Source organism: Phyllostomus discolor, chromosome X, assembly GCF_004126475.2.
Source record: "Phyllostomus discolor isolate MPI-MPIP mPhyDis1 chromosome X, mPhyDis1.pri.v3, whole genome shotgun sequence".
NCBI lineage: Eukaryota > Metazoa > Chordata > Mammalia > Chiroptera > Phyllostomidae > Phyllostomus > Phyllostomus discolor.
In genome coordinates, this window is record NC_050198.1 from 75,237,458 (window position 1) to 75,261,554 (window position 24,097).

A 24,097-nucleotide genomic window follows, 5' to 3' on the forward strand; every position below is an offset into this window, starting at 1 on the left:
GATGTTTGTCCCCCACTCTCCATCCTTTTATCTTTCCCTAAAAATAAACAAAATCTTTAAAAAATATAAATAGATGCTGTCCCTTCCTTTGAACTGGTCCTAATCAATAACATCTATAAAATTACAGGCCCACTTATCTGAACCTTTAATAAAAGTAACTACTGTTTATTGAGTTCTTCTTATGTGTCAGGCTCTTTACATAGGTTATTACTTTATATTCTTAAAGCAAACACTTGAGAGATAAACTATTAATATCCTGACCATCAGATATGTGCTCTTAGCCACTGTACCATCTGATTCCTCATCTGGAAGAGTGGACTATTCCCTTCATGCTCTCCTTATCAAGTCTGGCCTCCCCTTTACTTCATCAGAATCAACCTAAAGGGGTGATCTCTTCGGCTGAGAAGGTCAAAGCTCAAGAAGAGTTGAGCGATTTGTCTTTGTCATCTGTGATCTTTCAGTTCAATGATCTTTCAGTTTTGTGGGTGCCTACTTGGTGCCAGGCACTACTATAGAGGTAAATAAAACAGGTCCCTGCCCTCAATTAGTTCAAAGTCAAGGCAGGGAAGCAGATACAGAAACAAGTGATTTCAAAATAATGTGGTTAAGTGCCATGATAGATATATGTCCAGGGTGACATGGGAACACAGAGGAGGCAGTTTAGAGCAGTAGTCCTAGAAAAGAAATGTGTGACCTTAATCTTGAGGGATGAAGCAAATGTACTGAGAAGAAGCAAGGTAGAAAGAGTGATCTCAGCAGAGGGAAAACAATGAACGAAAGGACAGAAGCATGAAAGCCTATGGGAACGAGGGCACTAACTATGCTCTGGGAATGCTAGGACATAAAGTAGGGTGGGTAGTGGTGGTAAATAAAGCTAAAATGTTTGCCAGGGACAAGGTTTAAGTTTCTCCATGGAGGCACTATTGTAATTTGGGGTCAGGTAGTTCTTTGTTGTGGGGCTGTCCTGTGCATGGTAACATACAAGCGGCGGCCCTGGCCTTTATTCCGTGAATGCCACTAGCATGTCCTCCTGAATTATAACAACCCAAAATATGTCACAATATTGCCAAATGTCCCCTGAGGGGCAAAATCGTTCCTTGTTAAGAACCATGGACTAAGTCACGGGGGATCTGTATATACTAAGAATTTTAGACTTTAATGGTGAGTGTTGCGGAGTCATTGAAGGTCTTTAAAGTTGGGGGTTGACATGGACAGATTTGTATTTTAGAAAGATCATTTAGGCTGCAGTTTGGGGGCAGGCTGAAGGGAGACCAGACTGATGATGCAAGAGAACCAATTTGGAGGTTAGCTATTCACCAGTACCTGCAATCCATTAAAACGGTCTTCTAGGCCCTGGCTGGGTAGCTCAGTTGGTTGGGGCATCATCTTGATGCACCAAGGTTGTGGGTTTGATGCCCAGTCAGGGCACATACAAGAACCAACCTATGAATGCATAACTATGTGGAACAACAAATCGATGTTTCTGTCTCTTTCTCTCCCTCTCTCTCCCCCTCTCTCTCTCTCTCAAATTGATAAATAAAAAATTAAAAGGAAAACAACTCTCCATTCAAACACCTGACAGTATCTGAATGCTGATCCAGACAGACATACTCCATGCCTTCATGTTGCCAAGAGTCTCGAAAACTGCTTCTCACATTTTTTTTTAATTTACAAAGCCCTTTGAGGATCCAAGGAAAGCTATGTACTCCCTCTCTAGAAAAAGGCTCAGATGTAGTAGAAGAAAGTGCTTAGGAGCTTAGGCCCTGGAGCCAAGACTTCCTGGGTTCAAAATTCTGTTATTTGCCAGCTCTGTGACTTTGGAGCAAATCAGTTAACCTCTCTGAGCTTCAGTTTCCTTATCTAGTAATAGTAATAATATCTTCTCAAGAAAAAAATCTACAGACAGGACTTAGCATAGTACCTGATAGAAAGAGTTCTGTGAAGGCTATTTTTTTTCATTATTATAGAATATGCCTGTATTTCTTTTGGCCCCCTTTTGACTATTGTAATGCTCTCTTTCTTGGCTACCACGTGAACTCCTAAATACAATTGCATAGCCTTTTACCATTTCCCATTTCTGTTACTAGACATTTCCTCCTGATCATTTATTCCATTCTTTGAGAACCCTCCTAAGCTATGTGTCCTCTAAGAAGCATCTGGTTTATACTGGGACCTTTTCTTTCACATACAGTTTCCAGCCAATTTAATGGCTAGCATTTTAGCTTATTACTCCAATCCCCCACTGTTATTGATTAACAGTAGTCTTGGTGCAGTTCCAAGTGCAGAACGTGCTACTTTAATTATTTTCCTTTGTTGTGCCAATGAACACCTGTTTACCCCATTTTAGGCACTGTGCTAGGCATGAGGGAGCCAGTTCTAACCAAGACAGACTGGATCCTGCCCTCACAGAGTTTGCAGTCTTTTGCTAACTTCATTTCCTTTATTTTCCAGTATGTACAAGGGGTTGCTGTCTGCATAGAACAGTAAACTATTTCTGTTCCATTCCATCCATTTAAGAAACTAACTTCCATGGGAGAGCCTCAAAAACATTTTATGGCTGTTAATATCTTTTACAATTGCCACCGAATGCTAATAACATCTTTTCTCAGAGTTCAACTGTGCTGTAAAAACAAAAAGAAACAAACAAAAAACAAAACAACAATAACAAAAACAATTGTTTGCCAAAAGGCCCTCTCCCCATCCCGCTCTCCCCATCCCAAACTTGACACTTTGATTCTGCCTCCTTGACTCCATTTCTAGCCTTATGGCTCATTGGAAAGACAACGCCATTTGATTTTATCTCTGAGGCCTCTTCAGTAAGAATTTCCAGGAAGGAAATGATTGTTTCTTTTGTGGTATGCCAGCCCTGCAGAAGACACAGTGACGGGACTGAGTGCCCTCTGCCAGCTGTTCTGTCAGCCCCATGTCGATTTCGCTGTGCTTCTAAAAGCTGACAACTCCAGACTGTTAGCATCACTTTTTGTCAGTTTTCAAATGGCCTTCTCATTTCTTGACATTGATACTGTCTGAGCTTTTACAAAAGAAGGGAAAAGCAGTCTGGAGAAAGTTTCATTTTCTGCAGTCAGAAAACACCATGACACACTTTGAGAGTGATGAAACTTATTGATCTTGCTTTTTAAAAGTGGAAATTATTAGAAGATGAAATGCGCCAGGACTACATGGACTTGTCAACCGACAAATTATTTCCCATTATCTCAGATCCATACTTTTGTTGTTTCTCTGAATAATGGCTGGAGAGTTTGAGGAACCTCTCAACCTTTGGTCAAATGCATCAGCATGGTCTGAGTCCATGGTTGCCCAGTCAGAATAACTGACACTTCAGTCAAATTATTCATTGCAGATGAATAGCCAGGATCAATCTAATCGAGAGTCATAACTGGGCTGCTCCTTAGAATCATTCTGCTGCACAACCTATAGATTAAAGTGCATCTATATCAATGGTCCTAAAACATTTTGGAAGTGGAGGAAACAAAGCAAAGCAAAGCAAAGCAAAACAAAACAAGCCCAAAGTAGTCCTGCTGTATTTCATCTTCTAATACTTTCCACCTTTTAAAAGCAAGATCAATAGGGGTCATCACACTGAAAGGTGTCACTGTACTTTTCAGCTACAGAAAACCAACCTCTCTCTAAATGGCTTTTATAAGTTTGAAGAAAGTCAGAGTTTCTGGGTCAAAATGAAATGTTGAATTTGTCATTACTAAGATGACTGTACAAGAGTGTACTAGTTTCAGGCCTACTATATCATCCATTCACTCTTTCCTCTTTAGCAGTAAATCCCCAATGATTTACCTGGGCACACTGCTGATTAGAACAGAAGGCATTCCAGTGTTATTTGCAATTATCTGTAGCCATGTGATCAAGTTCAATGCAATCACATGTAAGAAAGAGGAAATGTGGAAATGTCCACACTTTTAAATTCTTGCTTTGAAAGGATCTTAAGGAGACCCGACCCAACTGGAAGGAGACTCTTTCGTTTTACCCTTCCTTCCATTCTGCAATATTGACATAGTGGTGAGAATTTTAGTAGCTGTCCTAGAACGTGAAGTGGCCATGAAGATGGAAGTTATGTGCTAGGATGACAGAGTAAAAATATAGGAGCCTGAGTCCCAGACGACCTCATGGACATGCCATTCCAGTCCTGGACTATACATCTGGTCTGGCTGCTCTGTTGTTTATGTCACTATTACGTTGTAGGGGGGTGGTTCTGTTATTATCAACTGAATCGAATCACAATGAAGATAATGTTCTGTTAGGCTTTGTTCTTAACTGGTGCTACTGATCACACCATCTAATTTTACATCACTGCATATAGCACCGGTATTTGCAAAATTAAATTAAATTGAAATAAAGTCATGTCTGAAAGTGACTGACACATATGGTAAAGTGCACTAGGGCAGCCCTTTGTTCAGAAGATGACTAATCACTTAAACTTAGTGATTAACCTCAAGCATTCTTGAATACCCAGTGCTCCATCTTTGGACACTTGTTTAAGCTGCTCTTCCAGCTCCATGGTTCATTCAGAAGGAGTGCTTCTCTATTATGCTGTAAATACTTGATTGCCTTCCAATATTCTCCATTAGGTCTGTGAGTCTTCAAGGGCAGGGACGAGGTCTCATTCATTTTTGTATTCCCAGTATATGGGGTTACAGTTGGTAAATGTTAAATGAAAACATTAGTGCTTCATTGACTGTTAACACTTTCAGCCCATGAAAGCATTAAAAAATTTATAAAACAAATAGGCTCTAAGAAAAAGTATTTTTCATCAGCACGTTTGAGTCAGTAAATCTGGGTTTCCAGAGACCCACTAAGGTTGGTGGGAGTTTCCATACCTGCTCAGTTTTAAGATGTGCATTTCTTACTCTCTCTCTATTTTAACTTTTCTGAAGTGAGGATGTGCCTTATAATCAATGCATACATTTCATGGAGCATTTCTCCTCACCACCCAAGTTATCAAATTGATGCTATGTCTTATGATCCATGGTGTCTTAGAGTCGAGGAAATACAGTATTTCTATTTTGGCCCACAAACTCTACAGATCCCAGACAAACACTTTCAAGGAGGTATGTGAGGTCAAAACTATTTTTAAAATAATATTATTTGATGTTTATGCTTTCTCATGAGTATACAGTGAAGTGTTCCAGAGGGTAACTAAGGCTAGTTCATCTTTGTGTTTAAAAAATGCACACTTTTAATTTTTAATGAGTTAAAAAAAGGGGGAAGGGTTTTCAGGAACATGTATAAAGGACACATGGACAAAACCAAAGGGGGGGGGCAGGATCGAGGGTGAGAAGTGGGGATGGCTGGGGTGAGGGAAAAATGGAAACAACTATACTCGAATAACAATAAATAAACTTTAAAAAGGTAAATATTGACATCTAAAATCCACATAAAGAAAACCTTTTTGGGGTCCCCAATAATTTTTAGATATGTAAATGGGTCCTGACACCAAAGAGCTTCAGAATGGTTATCCTGGAGGAAAGAAACAGAGAATAAAGCCATCCTGTTATATAAGAGTTTCATCCATGCTTAAGAAAAAAGCATGTATCCTTTCTGAGACGGTTTTTGAGGCCATAAGCTCTGTCCAAAAGCACACTGACAGAATGGCTAAAAATCTTCATTTCCTCTAGAGACCCAAGGCCTGATGGGTGCTATAAATGTTTGTTCTTACAGGCTCCCTTGGAGCAATCAGGACGCACACACTCTCTATGAGTCTGTTGTGTAATTGCCACTACCTCATCTTAATAACCGGCATAATTGCTCTGAGTTTCCGTCGACCCTTTCTTGCTTCTCCTCTCTGAAGCCTCAATTTTGGAAATGGCACTTGTGAATACATGGAATGTTTAACCACTTCCAGTTTCCAATTTACAGTCAAAGTCATCTATCAGCAGGAGATGAAGGCCCAGTGTGAAAACTGCAGAATGTCCTTCAGAATCCACACTAATTTGTTTGTAAATTTGATTGTTATTGTAAGAAGAACATATTGTACATGATGCTTCTTGCAAATTTACTATTTGTATCTCTCTGTATCTTGGGTTTTATCATTACAGACAGAGAACTTAACCCTTTCAGCAGTTCTGAGGGTAGGAAGAAGAACATGAAAACATTATGTTTTTTTTCTTTTGAGTGTCTATTTTAATCTAATTTTACATGTATTTATTAAATACCTACTGTATATCCAGCACTGTAGGAAATATACATACAGAAGGAGAGACAGCTAGGAAACAGTCCAAGGTGACATGAAATAAAATGTGAGGCCAGGTGATGAGGCCATAAATTCCCAGGGAATTCAGAGCAAGGAGATGGCCACTGTGGGTATTCATGCACTAAGAGGTGAGTCTCCTATCCTCCTAAGAACCAAGCAGTAAGAAGTTCCTGGAATCACACCGCTGAGTTTCTTCCTGCTGAGAAGTTGCAGAAACTTGTCTGTTGAAGGTTGTTAATATTATAGTATTGGCTCAACGGGATAGGCCAAGCTTCCAATTCCCTTTGGCACCTAAAGCAATTTACAGGCAAGAAGTATGACTGCATGGCTTTTATGAAATGGTCTGCTTTCATTGATCAGCCACTCCAAGATTATGTTTTCATTTCTGTAGTTACTGCTAGTGCTTCTTTTCAGTATAATATTTCAGGCAAGACCTATTAAAAATTTCATTATGGAGATACTAAGATATAAGTGGGCAGACTTCTAAATGGGAAGAGAAATATCACAAGTCATGATTGCTGTCCTGAAAAGTTCATTTCAAGTTACACTAGAATTTCACAGATTGTCTCTTTTATCTTAACTCTGTAACATTTCCAAATGATAAGGACACCAATAAGAGCAGATGGCCTAATGAACATTGAGAGGGAAGATTTAACTGGTCCTATTTTCATTAGGCCTCCATTGTGCTTCCAGGTTTGCCCATCACTTCCCTGTGTGTAGTACAAAACACCATGCACTCAACAGATGGCCCAGCTCAGGCTTCATGCTTGCAGAACTCTGGAGACTGGCCACCTGACCACTTACTGTGTGTGAAGAATCATTTAAGGAAATAGGTGGGGGGTGGTGGTATGGACATAAGCCTGAACCAAAGCAAAAAAGGGTGAGATGAATCCTGAATGCCTGAGCTTCAACAAGAGAGGAGTCTGAGTCACTCTCACAAACACATTGAGCACCTCCACTTGAGGTCTCCCAATATGAGCTTCTCATGGATTCAGCACTGATGAGATTCTCTGTGGCAAACAGTCCACTGTAATTAATGTTACATCCAAACTATAAGCATATTTGAGTGATTCCAGCAGCAACAATGACATGGAAATTTAACACCTCATTGCACAGTGTGCTAGTTACTAAGCTATTGTCTCTCAGCTCCAAATTCACCCCTTTGAAGACATTGCCTTGTGATACTGGGGTTGGGACTCTGCGAACTACATTTCTCTTTCGGCAGCTGAATTTCTGATAGGCCCTGAAAATATAGGAAATAAAGGGATTTTGGAAGGCTAGAGGGGAGAGAAGGGACTTGCTCCTTCCTGCTTGCTTTCTGTTCCTGCAACAGCAGCCCTTCATCCTGGCAGCGGCAGCTGGCTGCACTGAATGGCTGCTTTCCGTACTCAGAGAAACAGTCTCATCGTGACCCCTCCGAGGTGCCTGAAGCAGCTAGCTGGCATCCTTTTCTCAGAGGAGCAAATCCCACCTTGATGGAGTCAATAAATCCTCCATCTTTGTAGGTTCTGACAATTCCAAGCTATTTTGTTTGTTTTCCCAGCCTGAGAGGTGGTGGCTGCTGATATTATTTTTCTTTTCAATCTTCAGATATTATTTGTCTTTTTTTCAACCTTCTAACACCTCTGCAGCTCATTTCCTATATTCAGATATCTCTGCTAAAATAACTAATGTGGTTTCTGTTTTTCTGACTGGATCTTTACTGATCTTCATAGCATGAACTCGTATACAATGACAGAGAGACAACAATACCCATTGCAGGCCAGTGGTAATAGAAAACTAACAAAGGGGAACAAGAACCAGCAAAAACTGCACTGGCCCCAGAGAACTTATTAGTCACTAGCATCCTCTGTGTATCTACAAGCCCACAAAGCTGCCATGTCTAGAAAATATGCACATGAAATAAATTCACTGGGCTTGGACTCTATGAAATTGGTTATGACTGGCTCTATCCAGAGTTTCTCCAACTCTCTGGAATAACCATGTTGATGTCATTATTTTCCAGAAACTTCCCATCTTGTGATTTTTGAGGATAATTTTGTGAATTATGCCACTCTCCCATATACCTTTTGAAGACAGAATTCCATACTCAGTGGTTCAGAAGAATGGCTAATGACATTTCCCATAGGCTTACAATTTGCTTATGAATAATAATACACTGGGGATTTGCTACTAACTATCTCTTACATTCCCTTTTTCAAGTCTCCTTGTCAGACATTGGTATTGCAGAATCCTCTTCTTGATGTAAAGTTGGAAGGGCATTCTGAGATGGACCAAATGAACACCTGCTCTTCTTATGGCTCTCAAGATAAAGGCTTCTCACCAGGTGGAGCCTCTTCATAAATGTTTTATATGTCCCTGGATGCACTTTTTCAAACACACTAACTTTTACATGAAAAGATGACACTCCTGATGACACTCAACAGAACTTTCCCTTTGAATCGTGTTTCCTTTTCATAAAGATGTGCTGGCACTGAATCATGCACTTTCTCCTCCCATAGTTAATAGAGTAGGCCTATAATGTTTAAATGTGTAGTCTGAAATGTAGTTAGGCTAACTGGCCTACATTATGACTTAGCCCAGGATATTGGTCATATAAGCCCTAGATAGTAACCACTGAATTTATCAACTGGGCATTTCTGTGTCTTAGAGAGCTTCAGGTTTATGGCAGGTCATGGCGCCTGCTGAGCCAAATGTGTGGAAGACTGAGTGGTTTCAAAGTTTGCAAGCTTTGCATCTTGTGACTCTCCCTGAACTTTGAAGAGGCTTTTCCTCTGTTGTTTAACAGTTTTAATAAGAGCCAATGCGCCACTGTCCTTTGTGAGGAAAGAAGACACTGCTGAGGGAGTTTCATTTATGGATAAATTATGTTTTTGATATAGCATTGAGCATGGTACTTGACTTTTATTTTAAGGCCCCTGACAATGTTGACTACTTGCTTGTGTGCAGACATTTCAATGGCATTTGGATCTGCTGGAGTTGAAAGTGTTGGCCTGCACTTCCGTACTTCTTATATAAACAGCCTGAGCTGTCACTTTGGAGGGAGCAATGCAAATGTCTCTGACAACAGGTTATTTATTGTACTCCAATCATGATTTCACCTTAGATATGCAGGCTTAACAACTGCACTTAAAAAACAGAGTTTAAATGAACTCGGTGGAGGAAAATGACATTTGAAAGAATATTGCAACACTTTTCCAAGTTTATTATTTTGTCAAATTTGGGTTTTTATATATTTGAATTTTAAAAAAAATGATTGACATGCTTGCAACCTGAATATCTTGATAAAAGAAAGAAAGGTCACTGGATAGACGAAACAACTCATAAGCTAAAATTTGTCCAAAAATTCTAGGACACTGCTTTCTTCCTATGAATATGTCAGCCCCATCTTTCGTTTTGATTTTCCGCTTAGCTGGAAGCCTCTTTGTTTTGTCTTGAGAGAGTCATATGTTTCATATTGACCTAGATAAACTCTGCCTTATTTATCTGCTCTCATATTTAATTTTTTCATGAAATTGACACACCCAGGATGGTTGCAGGCCACCCACTGAATAAGCTGCTCCTTTACCTCTTGATTTCATGTAGACAGAAGATGACTTAAAATCTATACACCTCAAATTACAGATGTCTGAAACTCAAACTACATTCCAGCCTTATCTCTATAGTCAGCATGACACTTCTTGAAAGTAGAAAGAAAATGAAAGATTTGGGGCATCATTCAATGATTATAATGAACATCCTCTAAGTGATTTAGATGGAGCATCACATCAGCATTAGGCAGATGAAACATTCTGTGAGGGTCACAGAGGGTTAAGACCAGTCTCTGGAGCACATGATTCTTACAGCCCACGAAACTCATCTGTAGGCATAATGCATATCTCTTTCTATATATAAAAGGTACACCTATGTACAAAAGACAGACGGAAAGATTACAAAATTTCCATAGCAGTTCCAAACTTCTTCTTGGTCTTTTTTATCTTGGTTCTATAAATTATCAGTTCAATTCTCAGCTCTGTGAATGGAAGGTCAAACACTACTATACTTATGAGCCACATAATGACATTTCAGTCAACAACAAACTGCATATATGACTGTGATCCCATAAGATTCTCATAAGATTACAATGCTTCTATAATTTTTTCCTTCTTTTTTAAAGGTATATTTTATTGATTATGCTATTATAGGTATTCCAATTTTTTCCCCTTTGCCCCCTCTGCCTAGTACCCCCATTCCCTCCAGCAATTCCTTGCCTTAGCGCATGTCCATGGGTTGTGCATATAAGTTCTTTGGTTTCTCCATTTCCTATACTATTACTAACTACCCCCTGTCTATTTAGTTTCTACCAATTATGTTTATTATATTTCTTAATCCTTGCACAATTTCCCTATTCTAGCCTATTCCCTTCTCAGGTTATAACCCTCCAAGTGATTTCCATATCTATGATTCTGTTTCTATTCTGGTTGTTTGCTTAGCTTGCTTTTTTAGATTCAGTTGTTGACAGTCGTGAATTTGTTGCCTTTTTAACGTATATGGTTTTGATCTTCTTTTTCTTAAATAAGTCCCTTTGACATTTTTTGTAATAATGACTTGGTGGTGATGAACTCCTTTATCTTTACCTTGTCTGGGAAGCACTTTATCTGACCTTCCATTCTAAATGACAGCTTTGCTGGATAGAGTAATCTAGGTTGTAGGTCTTTGCTTTTCATCACTTTGAATACTTCTTGACCGTCCCTTCTTGCCTGCAAAGTTTGAGAAATCCATTGATGGTCTTATGGAAACTCCTTTGTAGGTAACTATCTGCTTTTCTTTTGCTGCTTTTAAGATATTCTCTTTATCTTTAACCTTTGGTATTTTAATTATGATGTGTCTGGGTGTCATTCTCTTTGGGTCCAACTGGTTTGGGACTCTCTGTGCTTCCTGGACTTGTATGTCTTCTCAATTTGGCAGCCTCCCTGTGTTTGTTTCTGTGTATTAGGTAGAGCTGTTTTTACTCCCTGTCTTAGTAATATGGCTTATATAGGAAAGGCACCTGTTAATTGTGTGGGGTGGAGCTGTAGGTCATTGTGAGGGTTGGGCAACCCACTTTGCTGCTTTGTGTCTGTGTGGGTAGGGCTCCGAGAAGGCACAATGCTGCCACCTGGCTTCTGGAGGTTTGCCTGGTGCTTGCCCTGTTTCCAGTCATTCTGTTCCCTTCCTGTGTGTGACTGGTGCCCTTCCGGCTGCTTCCTTGGTGGTGAATCCTAGAGTGGGTGGATTTGCATATGTTCTAAGACCACACTGGTGCTTTAAGCAACAAAATCTGGCAGTTTCTTTTGCTGCTCCAACTCCTATAGGTTTTTACAGTCATAGGTAACAGGGATCTATCTTCCTGGTGCTGGAACCCTGGGCTGTGTGGTCTGGCCTGGGGTTGGGATTGCTCACTTCCAAGGTATCCCTCCTGTGTGTTCCATTGCCACTGCTGCTGCTGCCTTTTGGTACCACACCACCTCTCTGCTCATCCCTGTGACTCCACACCTCCTACCTGTGTGGATGAATGTTTCTTCTTTAAATCCTTGGTTTTTGGACTTCCATACAGCTCAATTTTCTGGTGGTTCTGGGTGTTATTAGTTTTGAGATCTGGTTGTAATTCTTTCTATGGTTGCATGAGGAGATGAAGTATGTCTACCTTTATCTTGACTGGAGTCTCTCTCTCTAATCTGTTATACTATATTTTCACTTTGTCTTTTCTATGTTTAGATATGTTTAGATACACAGATACTTATCATTGTGTTACAACTGCTTACAGTATTCAGTATAGTAACATGCTGTACAGATTTATAGCTTAGGAGCAATAGGCTATACCATATAACCTAGGTGTGTTGTAGGCTATACCATCTAGGTTTGCATAAGTGCAACCTGTGATGTTCACACAATGACAAAATCACTTAATGGCACATTTCTCAGAACATATCCTTATTGTTAATTGGAGCATGACTATGCTAGTAATGCTATTGCTGCTACTACTAATTTATTAAGTACTATGACCCTGATATTTTGCTAAGTGATATATATATCTCATATATATATATATATATATATATATATATATATATATTATATGTATGATCTTATTAATGCTCACAACTGCCCCATAGAGGAAGGCAGCATCATTTCCCATTTCCAGGTAAAGAATTTTTCCCACATCTGCAGGTGGTAGATCTGGGATTCAAACCCAGGTAGTCTGCATTCCCAACCAATATGCTTTACTGACCTTTTATACTAGTATGATTAGGAAGAAGAGTCTACCCCAAAGCCCTGCTTTTGTCTCTGGCACCCTCTATAAAAGGGTTACAAAATACTTTGGTTCTCCTCTGCAGCTCCAGAAGGTGTTCTCCTGCATTCAACAGTGCGAGAAGAGTAGGTTTGGACTGAATCAGCAGTAAATGACATTATCCAGGAGTGAATTTCAATTAGAGACTGATAACCACAGATACACTATCAGAATAACCACCTTGTGGACTTATTTTGTTCTTGTGTCCTCCTACTTTAGTAAGTGTGTGATGAATCAAGAGAAAATATTTCCTGAAGATGACAATTAACATCCTACATCACTTCTTACATTTGTAAAACAATTCATACTTTTCCAAGTGCTTTTGTATTTAACAAAAGTGAGGACACTCAATCAACAACTGGGTCATTTATTAAATTAGCTTCATAAGGAGGAATAATGAACCAGCTCTAAAATTCTAGTGTCTGTTTTCCAGCTGTAGTGCTGAATCTGAAATTACAGAAAAACCTCTTCTGGGTCAAGGAGTAGACAAAAACGATTTAGCATTTTTTTCTATACTGCCATATTTCAGAAAAGAACAGAACAAATGAGCAAAAATAGATGTTCTTTGTCTAAAATACAGAAATGGTAACTAAAAGGAGTGCTTATTTAGCATTATTATGTAATTTTTAGTTATAAACTGTAACAGATCACTCATTTACAGGTGAGCACAGTAGAGAGCCACCAGGGACTCCTGAGGAAAATGTTTTTGAATGATTCTTGGAGCTGCTGTCAAATCAGAGTCCGAACAACATTAACAGCCATCTCAGGATCTATGACAACATACTTTGATTGCTATATAGATCAGATCTGTGCCACCTTCTTTCCATATGCCATCCATCTAACTGCTGTGGCAAATGAACACGTAAGAGCCAAGGTTACATATAATACCATATGACATCTTTTCACTCCTGATCAATACCAACAATTTACAGTTGCAAGACCACTTTAAAACCAAAGTTCTTTCATGTTTATTTTATTTTGTTTAACTATTACCTTAGGAGACAATCTGTGTTTTTATACTGCTTTTTACTATTGAGGAGGCTCAAACACAGACACCCTAAGTAACTCGCCCGAGGTTGCACTATTGATAAATGGTAGAATCCGGAATCACAGTCAGGATTGTCTATGTTCTTTCTACTAGACAGGCTACCTTGATCAAAAGGAAATGAGTGATGAGGCATATGTCCAGATAAGTTTGGTAAAATATACTCCAGTACTCCAGAAGAAATGAATACTCTTCCAAGGTGATAAGCACATTTGTTTGGAAAGTATGCTCATTTTTATTCAATAGTCATTACTTTCTAATTTAAATACTTTCACATTTAAGGCTACTGAAATATTGAGGTCTTTGAGAAGAGAGTGGCTAAGTTGGCAGCATCTTCATGCCATGGTTGATGTAGACTGCATTCCCTCTTCGCCTTGTAGGGACTAGAACTTCCCCCACTCCCATTTCCCCATTTCTGGTATGAGCCTTTGGCTCCATGGGAGGGACTGGCTGTGACTGATGTGCATTGACTGAGTGCATGTGGCTGAAATGAATAGAGCAGAACGTTGCTGATTTAGGATGTTTCCATTTGGATTCCTGCAACAACCAATTACTGAGCAGTAAAACGTCTGCAGTGATGTCCAGGCATAAGAACAGAGAAAGAAAATGGGAAAATTCATTGGAAGTTTGGTTGGTATGAGTTTCTTATTATTGGAAAAAATCACATGACATTAAATTTGCCATATGGACTGTTGTTTTTTTTTTTTGAGTGTACAGTTGTTCAGCAGTGTTAAGTATATTCATGTTGTTGTGCATCAGATTTCTAGAGTTTCTTTATCCTTTAGCACTGAAACTCTATACCCCTCAAACACTATCATCTTCTCTCCCTTCCCCATGGTAGCCACCTTTCTACCTTCTGTTTCTGTGCTTTTGACTATTTTAGATACGTCATATGAGAGGAACCCTATAGTATTTATCTTTTTCTGACTGGCTTGTTTCATTTTGGAGAATGTCTTCAAGGTTAATCCATGTTATAGGATGTGGCAAGATTTCTTTGTTTTTTTTTTTAAGGCTGTATAATATTCTAGTATATGTGTCATATATGTCAGATTTCATTTATTCTGGTATAAGTTTTAGTGTCATCTCACCCATTAATTAGTGGTCATTATAGAAGTGATTGACTCAGTTGGTTAAACTAACAATGACCAAATAGGACAAAGTAAATGCTTGGCACCAGGGCTACCAAATAACTTTTTTGGTTTCAAACCACTGACCCATGGGCCTTATGAATCTGTTGTTTGAGCTATTCTCTAGTCCCTAATCTTCTCTCATCCTTTTGTCACCTTTCTTTTACTCCCACCTAGCTGTGCCTGCTGCCCACTGATATTGTTGGCCCCGACAGAAGTGTTTAGAGATATTTCAAATAACTTGCTTTCATCTTCCTTGTCTTAATGTTTACCTGAAACTTACCCCTTCCTTCTACCAGATACCCTTCTGTCTTAATGATCTGGAGTGCGGCCACAGACCTCTTTGCTATAACAGTGAGATAGGTTCCACAGTCACTGAAGTATTGGGATGGTGTGCTGGTGGTGGAGGTGGCAAGATTTTCATCTCTGGTGGCAAGAACTTTTAAAATAAACTTTCTTTTTCCCTCCTGGAGATCCCTTTATTCAAGCAAACTTATTATAATTCAGATTTTCTTGATTCCCTACAGAGCCTCACAAAATTCAGAAGTCTGTCCCTGCAGGGAATTTCACTTATCATGGCCTTCATTTGAAAGATCTAATTCTGTCCTCTTTCATTGTGCACATGGGAGAGTGATGGAAGTACACAAAGAAAGGCAAGTAACCCCTGAAGAACTTGAGTTTCAATATCATCCATATCACTAGGGTAATGGAAGGCATTCTGTAGACATGAAACAGTTGGCAGGGGAGAGAGGAAGAGACAATGAGAGACATTAAGCAAGAGTTTTAGGAAGGGGAAAAAGAAGGTGCCTTTTCTGTTCTAAAACCACTGTTTCTTTTCTTTTCCTTCTTCCCTATTTGCTGTAACTTTTCATGCCTGGATGTTATTATACAGATTTTTTCAAAATAACAGAAAATGCTGAACCCACTTGATAGAGTGGAATTGACGTGGAGATTTTGTATTTCCTCCTCTATGCACTTGTGGTTAGTTTATCTGAAGCTCGCAAAACATTCTATGGACAATAGATAATGACTTTTCAGTTATGTAGAAAGCAGAAGACAACCAGGGAAGGCAGAGGTCTGTTGCTTGGGGCAGGTGGTATATGCTGATGGATGAAAGAGAGTTTTGTTTAATGTTTGAGAAGAATGACCACAAAGAACATTGATTCAAAGTTACAAAAGTCCAAGAGCAGTTAACTTTTTTAGACAGAGTTCAAGCTTCCTGGACAGGAATCATTACTTCTTACAGAGAGCTTGCAAATGTGTTTTTAGAACACATTCTGGTGATTATTGACGAGTAGTGAGTGGTACCAGATGTGCCAGAAGATTACAGATGGTTAAATATAGTTCTGACTTCAAGAAGAATCAGAAGACATGCACCATAAACTGTATGGAGGGAATCTGATGTTGATTTGAAAAGGCCCTTGAATTTGTTATTAAACAGTTATTTTTTTAGTTGTCAGATGAGGGAGTGGTGCTTATGGATCTTATGGCTAGAAGCAAATTATGTCAAGGGATTCTTATTTCCCTTTAAACAAAATTATCAACCTTGTAGGGTTTTTCATTATACTTTTATGCATAAGTTGGGAGAAATATCAGTGAGGGTAGTGGCTTTCAAACTTGTTTTGACTGTGACCTTCAGTAAGATGTATTTTACACCATTATTTGGGATATACAATTGAAATGAAAATTTCATGAAACAGTACTTACTTACCCTTAGTTTTTAATTTAATTTATTTAAAAAAAATTCTGGTCATAGACTATTATGTGGATTTCCTGATCTGCTATGACTCACACAACACATAGGTGATAGTTCAAAAAACACATGTTCATAATGTAACAGGAAACTAGTTCTAGTGGTGCCACAGTTTCATCTGGGTCCACCTATCCGTCAATTTTATCATGGGTGAAGATATTGAAGGCACACATCAAATCTGTAGTGATATAAGGATGGGAAGGATAGTGAAGATATTTTATAAGAGCAGAAGAATAAAAAGATATAGGCTGAATCTAATAAGATGGAAATGAATACAGAGTAATGTAAGATCCCTCACTATGATGCAAATAACCAAGTGTGCAAATACAAGATGGGGAGATGGGGCTGAAGGACATATGAATTTTTAGTCCTCCATAACTATATCAATAGTGTCTAAAAATCCAATTAAAGTTTAGCTGTGGTTTCTTAACCTGTGCTCTTTATTTCCTTAGCATTATGTAAAAGTACCTTGGGGGGTTGCTATGAGAGCTACCATTGGGTGGGAGTAACCCTGAATAGAAAAGGTCCTGGGATACTACTTGTTTGAAACTGCGGTTTGCATCAGCTTTATAAATGGGGACTTATTTTGTCTGAAGTAAACATTCTGTGGCAAAATACTTCAGTAAACCAGGTAAAAATGAACAGAAACAGAAAATACAGAAAGGGGATTGTCACAATCCCCATTCTACTTCTGAGTTAGTCAGAGCACATCTGGGTTATTTTATTCATTTCTGGAAGCCTCATTTTCAAAGAGATATAGATGGAACATGTTTCTAAGAGATAGAATGGGAATGTATACAGAGAAGAGTGGGGAGAATGGTGAAGAAAGTCAAAGCTATTCCAAGTGAGTTACAATTAAATAAATTGTGGATGTGACTTAGGAATCCTGAGAGAGTTGTTCACATATATTGAAAAGGCTGTCATGTGGAGGAGGCATTTTGATATAGTAGTCAGTGGGAAAAAAAAATTTGGATTTCAGTGTCAGGTCAACCAGGTTCAAATTTCAACTGTGTGACCTTAATGAAGTTACTTAACGTCTCTGAACCTAGTTTTTCATGTTTATTACAAATAGGAGAACATAATACCTTGAACAATTGTTATGAGGGTTGAATAAGATAACATATGAAAATACCTAGTATAATGCTTGGTTCACTAATACATTTATTTCATAGAAAACAGGTTAAATTCATGACACAGGGCCTGAAGAGTTGCAGTAAGACTAGATGGTGAAAGTTAAATGGGAAGAAAAAGTTAAAGGGATCCCAAAAGAGTTTTGCATTAGTCAGAGGCATTCAGAGATGGAATGAGCTGCTTGGGGGCGGTGGTGAGTTCCCTGTCACAAGAAGCATTTTAGGTGGAGGTTGGGAAAGAAGACACTGGGAAAGAAGAGTTGTCATGGGCCACACATTAAATACACAAACACTAATGAAAACTGATGAACCAAAAAAGGTTTTAAGTAAATTTACAATTTTGTGTTGGGTTGCATTCATAGCCATCCCGGGTGGCATTAGCCTGTGGGCTAGATACCCTTGGTAGGCAAACACCTCAGAGTGTGTACCTTAGGAACAATGGGTAAATAGGATTATCTGCCATTAAAGAGGGTCCCTGTTGCTTACACATCTGCTATAGGGCTGATTTGGGGGAGCACATTAGGCGGGCTCCAAGGAGTAAATCAATTCTCAAATCTGCTATTGCACCAAGAGAGCTGGTTTAACTCCCAATTCCATTCTAGTCAGGCACGAGATGGAAGTGAGTTACCAGAGCAGGATGATTCAAAAGCAGCAATGGAAATAAAGAGTCCAATCTCTTCATAATCAACTCATCTCCTGAAGTGAAAGGCCTGGTTGTTTATAGCAGTGCTTACAAAGGGAAGTTATGCTTCAGAGTTTATACCGAGAGTTCAGTTTCACATTTCAGTAAATCAAAAAAAGATATTGATTTTGAACAAATGGCTGATTTTATTGTCAAAGCAAATTTCATTTCTTGAGATGATTAGATTTTATTAAACTATTTCCTAAGCGCCACTGAAAATACATTCTGTGAATAAGCAGCATATTCCTCAACCAAACCACATTACATTTGTCACCTACTAAATACAATATTTGGTCATCTTCCCATAGAATGATATGGGAAATACAGAAGTTGGAAAAATGCACAATGGGGTCAGAAAGCTTGTGCTCGAATCTTGGCTGTATCACTTAATAACTCTGTGGTCATAGTACAACCCATAACCTTTCTGACTACCAGTTTTCTCCTCTGTAGGTGGGGGTAATTATACTTCTCAAGGGTGGTTCGGTTGTGTAAATAAAATGTGAATAAGATGCTTACCATAGTTCCTGGCACATAGTAAGTTCTCAGTAAGTGGCAGCAGTTACTATAAGAATTACTGTAGTGAGAACATCAAGGTATGCTGAAGATCAGGGCAGACAATTGAGGACTGGTTCTTCCCGGGGCTCAGGTTTGCCTCAGAAAAGTGCAGAAGATAAAAGCGAGAAAGAGGACCATTGTCCACATCACTTCCCAGCTTTCCTTATTGGGGACTTCTGGTTTTGAAATGCAGGGAAAGTAACAAAGAACGTTAGGAACTGCGTTATATTTCTGAAGAGAAGCCTTCACCGAGTTGGAAGGGACCTTGAGAAAACAGCTGATCCATGACCCTGACTCCAAGAGGCATGTATTTCAAGCATTCATAGATTACTGCCAAGCAATATTTGCTTTCAAAGTTTCAAAAGGTGGGCACTCTATAAGATCTTGTGGTAATGTATGATGCTGCCACACAGCCTTAGAATCAGTAAGCTCTTCATAAGGTCTGATCAAAAGCTTCATGCTGTAGCAGAGGCCTCTCTTTTTCTCCAGTCTGGTCCTGTCAGCAGAATCTGTGTGCTCTCATTTAGACATCTGTCTCCACCCTCACCCATCAGTGTTTTTGATTTACTGATATATGAAACTGAGCACATTGTAAGCTCAGCTGGATCAGGGTAAGTACTACTATAAACAACAGGGGCTCTGTTTTTGGAAGGCATTTTGAAGCTCCCTACTCAGCTTTCTTCCCTCTAGCTGATGACAGCCCATGTTCTTAAGTACAGTCATGAGAGACACAGGTCCCCAATTTGCCACAGTTGTCTACACAGACAGGGGAAATTCCGGCCATATAGCATCTGCAAAGGTGCATCACACATTGGCTTCTGGAACTCTATCCACTCACCCATCTGATTTCATTCAGTGTTCTCCAAGTTTTGTCCACCTGTGCTACACATGGGGACTGATTTGCTTCAATGCCAAAACCTCCCCTTCCCAGTCAAATATATCAAAAGAGTGATCTATTTTCACTTTCTCCCTTTCCTCACCTCCTACTCTACCACTGCAATCTGACTCCAATTAATTAGCACTCTACCAAAGGCACTGTTATCAGAGTCACGAATGCTGTCAAACTAAATGGCTTCTTAAAAAAAAACACCTTATTTTACGTGACCTCTAAGCAGCGTTTCATATTAACCATTCCCTTTCTTTTCAAAGATTGCCTCCCTTGGCTTTTAGACCACACACATTCCTGGTTTCCCTCCTACCTGTCAGGACTCTTCCTCTCAGTCTCCTCTGTGGACTCTCATTCCCCAGCCTTCTCTTGAATACTGATATTCCTAGGAGCTTGGTCTTTTATTTGAATTTATTGGGGGAGGTGACACTGGTTAACAAAACTATACAGGTATCAGGTGCACAATTCTACAACACATCATCTGTACACTACATGGTGTGTTCAACGCCCCTAGGAGTTTGGCCTTAAACATCCTCTTTTTAAAAAAAATTCATTTATTTATGTTTAGAGAGAGGGGAAGGGAAAGAGAAAGAGAGGGAGAGAAACATCAGTGTGTGGTTGCCTTTCGTGTACACCCTACTGGGGACCTGGCCTGCTACCCAGGCGTGTGCCCTTACTGGGAATTAAACCAGCGGCCCTTTGCTTCGCATTCTGGTGCTCAATCCATTGAGCCACACCAGCCAGGGCAAAACTTCTTTTTTTTTTTTAATGCTATGTAGTCTCCCTGGAAAATCTCATCAATTCCTCTATTTGCCATTATCAGGTGTAAATGAAAAATCCCAAATCTTATCTTCATTTTAGGCCTTGAGTTTTACAGACCTGTATCAAATTGCCTCCCAGATACACCAATATTTACCTGGATGCACACAGCCACCTCACACATGCCCAAAACTGACTCCATTATCCAACTCTTAACCAAACCTGCTTCACCTTCTCTTGTGTCCTTCCTTTCAGGGAATGTTACCAGCAGATACATAGTTCTTTTATGCTAAAATTAAGTCAGTCAGTAAGTTCTTTGCTTTTAGCTTCAACATTTTACCAATGTTCCTAGCCTTATTAATCCACACTGTTGATACTTCAGGTTTGGCAATTATCATTGCTTGCCCAAGTAACCACACAAAGCTGAGAAACTTTGTGGTCAGTGTCATCATAGAATTGTATCCCAAAGAAATATCGTTTGACTATCCACCCTTCAAAAACCTCCTGAAACATTGGAAAGCAATTTAATTTGTAGGGATGTCTCTTGAAAATGCACTCATCATGTATATATTGATATGTTTTGTCCCTTTCACACCTATATTACTTAATCTGCCTCCTAAGTGATCACCCTGCATCAAACACTGTTTTCTTCCACTTGATTCTCTCTACCACAGCTAGAATGGTGTTTGAAAAATGCATTTCCATGCTTAATATAATTTTAAAAATGCATTTCCCTGATAAATGTTATTATTGGTTACCTATTGACCACTGGATAAAACTGAAACTCTATTATGCATCCAATGTCCTTCCCATACACTCCCCAGTTAGCTCTCTAGCTTCATCTCTCACTACTTCTCCATAGTCTTTGCACCAGAGTGTCCTTTTGATATCGGCATATATATTAACTCTACCCACTGAGCACTTACATGCACATCCAAAGAACATGCAGGCTACCTTGGGAGACTAGTTGGATACACAGTTGGGTGACGGAAAACAGATTACATATTAAATGTGGTGATACTAACTTTCAGTAAGGGAATGAGACAGCAGGGAGGACTAGTACCATCAGGGAAGGTTCTCATAGAAGACATGAGGTATGAGCAGGGAGGGGAGTAGGATTTGGATCAGCAGAGGTAATGCCAGACTGAAGGAATGGAGCCGTGGAAGCAAGCCCCTAATAAAGATGGAAGGTTATCAATGGGGCACCAAGGTAGAGATCAGTATGGAATCATCGTTCTCTGCCAGCCCAAGAGAAAAAAATTCTACTTTTTAGGAGGTTTTAAGGGCAGGACAGGAAATGATAGACAGTAGCAGAGACAGCTGCCAAGTAGTTTGGACATGAAGCCTTTCTCCCCTACCAACACCCCCCGAAATTACTGTTTTTATAAATATTTTGTATAAGGAAAAGGGACAGGGACATCAAGGAAACTGAGGCTTGGAATGAAATGTCACAGGAAAAATATGATTCTGTCTCCTGGTTGCCAGAGCCCCTTTTCAATGGACTGCACTATACATCGCAAGCTGAAAGGGATGAGCTCGCTTTTATGGTGGCAGTTATGTCTTGTAAAGTGTCATGTGAAAAAGAACCCTCGTTGTGGTGATTTTTTGATGAAGAATTTAGATGAAGAACTCTCTTTTCATCATAACTTTCCCACACAGAAGCAGATACGCTGTTTAGAGTTGACTGATTGCAACTCTAAGTGTGCTATTTTAAGTTAAAAATATCCAACATGTGAATCATATATGTGCATTTTCTCTCTCTTGTCCCCCTCCTCTATATAAACACATTCACACCCTTCCTTACTGCCATAAATAATGCTCCTTTTCCTTGCCTTCTGTCTGTAGAATTTTGCATCATAGTTAGATTGCTATGGGACTTGATAGCCTGATCTACTCAAATCTCTCTTAAGAATTGTTCATTCATTTTGTCTGTTTTCCAGGCCTCCCAAGACCCACTTTATTTTTATAGTTGATTCTCCATTATTTGACTAATTTCTGAGTTTCTGGGGTAAGGTGGGGGCACATGGAAAAGAAACCCCCCAACAGGCACATTTCTAGTGCTTTACAGAGATGTGTGAGCATGGGGAATGGAGATGGGAGGGGATATTAGAGCTAATGACTAAAGCAAGATGTCTGGGTGATGTGTTCACTTTCTTTCCCTTGTCATGCTAGCTTTCAGGTGCCCTGAATAATGAAGCAACGGGAATACCCTAACTGTGGAGGATACTGCTGGCTGCCTATCCAAGAGCAATCCTTCATTCCTTGTTAACAGAACCCTGATTTGGGTTCAAGAATTAGGTATTCATAGCAACATGGTCAGGGATGGTGACCCAGTTCCAGAGGGTTTGAATCCATTTTGGACATCTCATTTCCCCTTTGCCAGTGACTGCTGATGGCATGGGCATGTGACTACATTCTGGCCATTGTGATGCGAGAAGAAAATCTGTTGGCATCTTTGCCTACCTCTGGTCACCTCACTGTGTGTGATAATGAAACTGTATTGTTCAAGCCACTTTTAGATAGGTGTTTTATTATTTGCTGTCAAAACCATCCTCCCTGATACACTAATCCATCCTAAAACTCCCAATTTCTAAGTCATTTGAAAAGATAATCTAATAATCAACTTCATCAGAGTTGCAGATTCATGGGACATTAGCGCTTAACAGGCCCTCTGGGAATGTCTAGTCTATTTCCCTCATTTTAAATACCAACCTTTTGTTTCTGAAGACTAAGAAAGTCATCCACAGGGTGCTGGGACTCTGTTGTATGCTCCACAATCTCTCTACATGTCTAATCCTATTTTTGTAGAATTGTGGTAAAATCAGGATTTTGGATTCACATGAGATTCACACTGAATTTCCCTTTTATTCTCACTGGCATAAAGCTTTCCTAAATGCATATAAAATAGATCTTGAAGGAAATGTTGCTTTTACTTAATGAAACTTTCAAATGCCCTAGAAAGAGCTATTTGCAGGCACATAAATAACAAGTCATGCTCATATATTCATTTTAAAAGATTTCTGAAGAGTTTAGCAGTCAGTACTTTCCCAAATGTGAGATACTATATTACTTAAAAATAATAAAATTATATATCTAGAAACACATTTAACAAATGTGATTGGCCTTGCCCTCTAACTGATTCAAATTTGAGACTTCAATTCTTATGCCAACATTCCGTGTAGCATTACTCTCATCCTCGCTTGCCATTTTCTCCCAACTGAGGTTTTCTGACGAGGAAAAAAAGTAACTGGCATAGAGAGGAACTTCTGCTATGTGCTGTTATAACAGATTCCCCAGGCTTCCTTTCTACCTAATTTTTGTATGAGAAAATGGTTCTTCATTTCCATGATGCCAAATGGTGGTAACGCTTGAGAACCAGTGGCACCTACCTGAGTGATGTCCATTCCTGAGTCACAGCTCAGTGGCTGTGTGGAAGTCAGACCGTTGGAGCCGATTACAGTGGTGATCACAGCGTTCTCATCAATTCTCCGAATCATAGTCCCATCCACAAAGTAAATGAATCCATGCCTATCAACTGTGATGCCTGTTGGGAAAGAGCAAATGAGCATTAGGAGGCTAGTGGGTCAAATTTTCACCAAGATCAGGAATTTGAAAAAAACCATAGAA

The 24,097-nt window shown here is 39.4% G+C and overlaps 1 protein-coding gene across 1 annotated transcript in view; it reads right to left on the reverse strand.

Annotated features, from left to right (window-relative positions):
• TENM1 (teneurin transmembrane protein 1) overlaps positions 1-24,097 on the reverse strand; it is a 375,964-nt gene that overhangs the window by 46,868 nt on the left and 304,999 nt on the right. Inside the window, exon 20 of the mRNA XM_028522241.2 lies at positions 23,860-24,014. Within this exon, the coding sequence (XP_028378042.2) occupies positions 23,860-24,014 (155 nt within the window). The remainder of the gene's footprint in view (positions 1-23,859; positions 24,015-24,097) is intronic.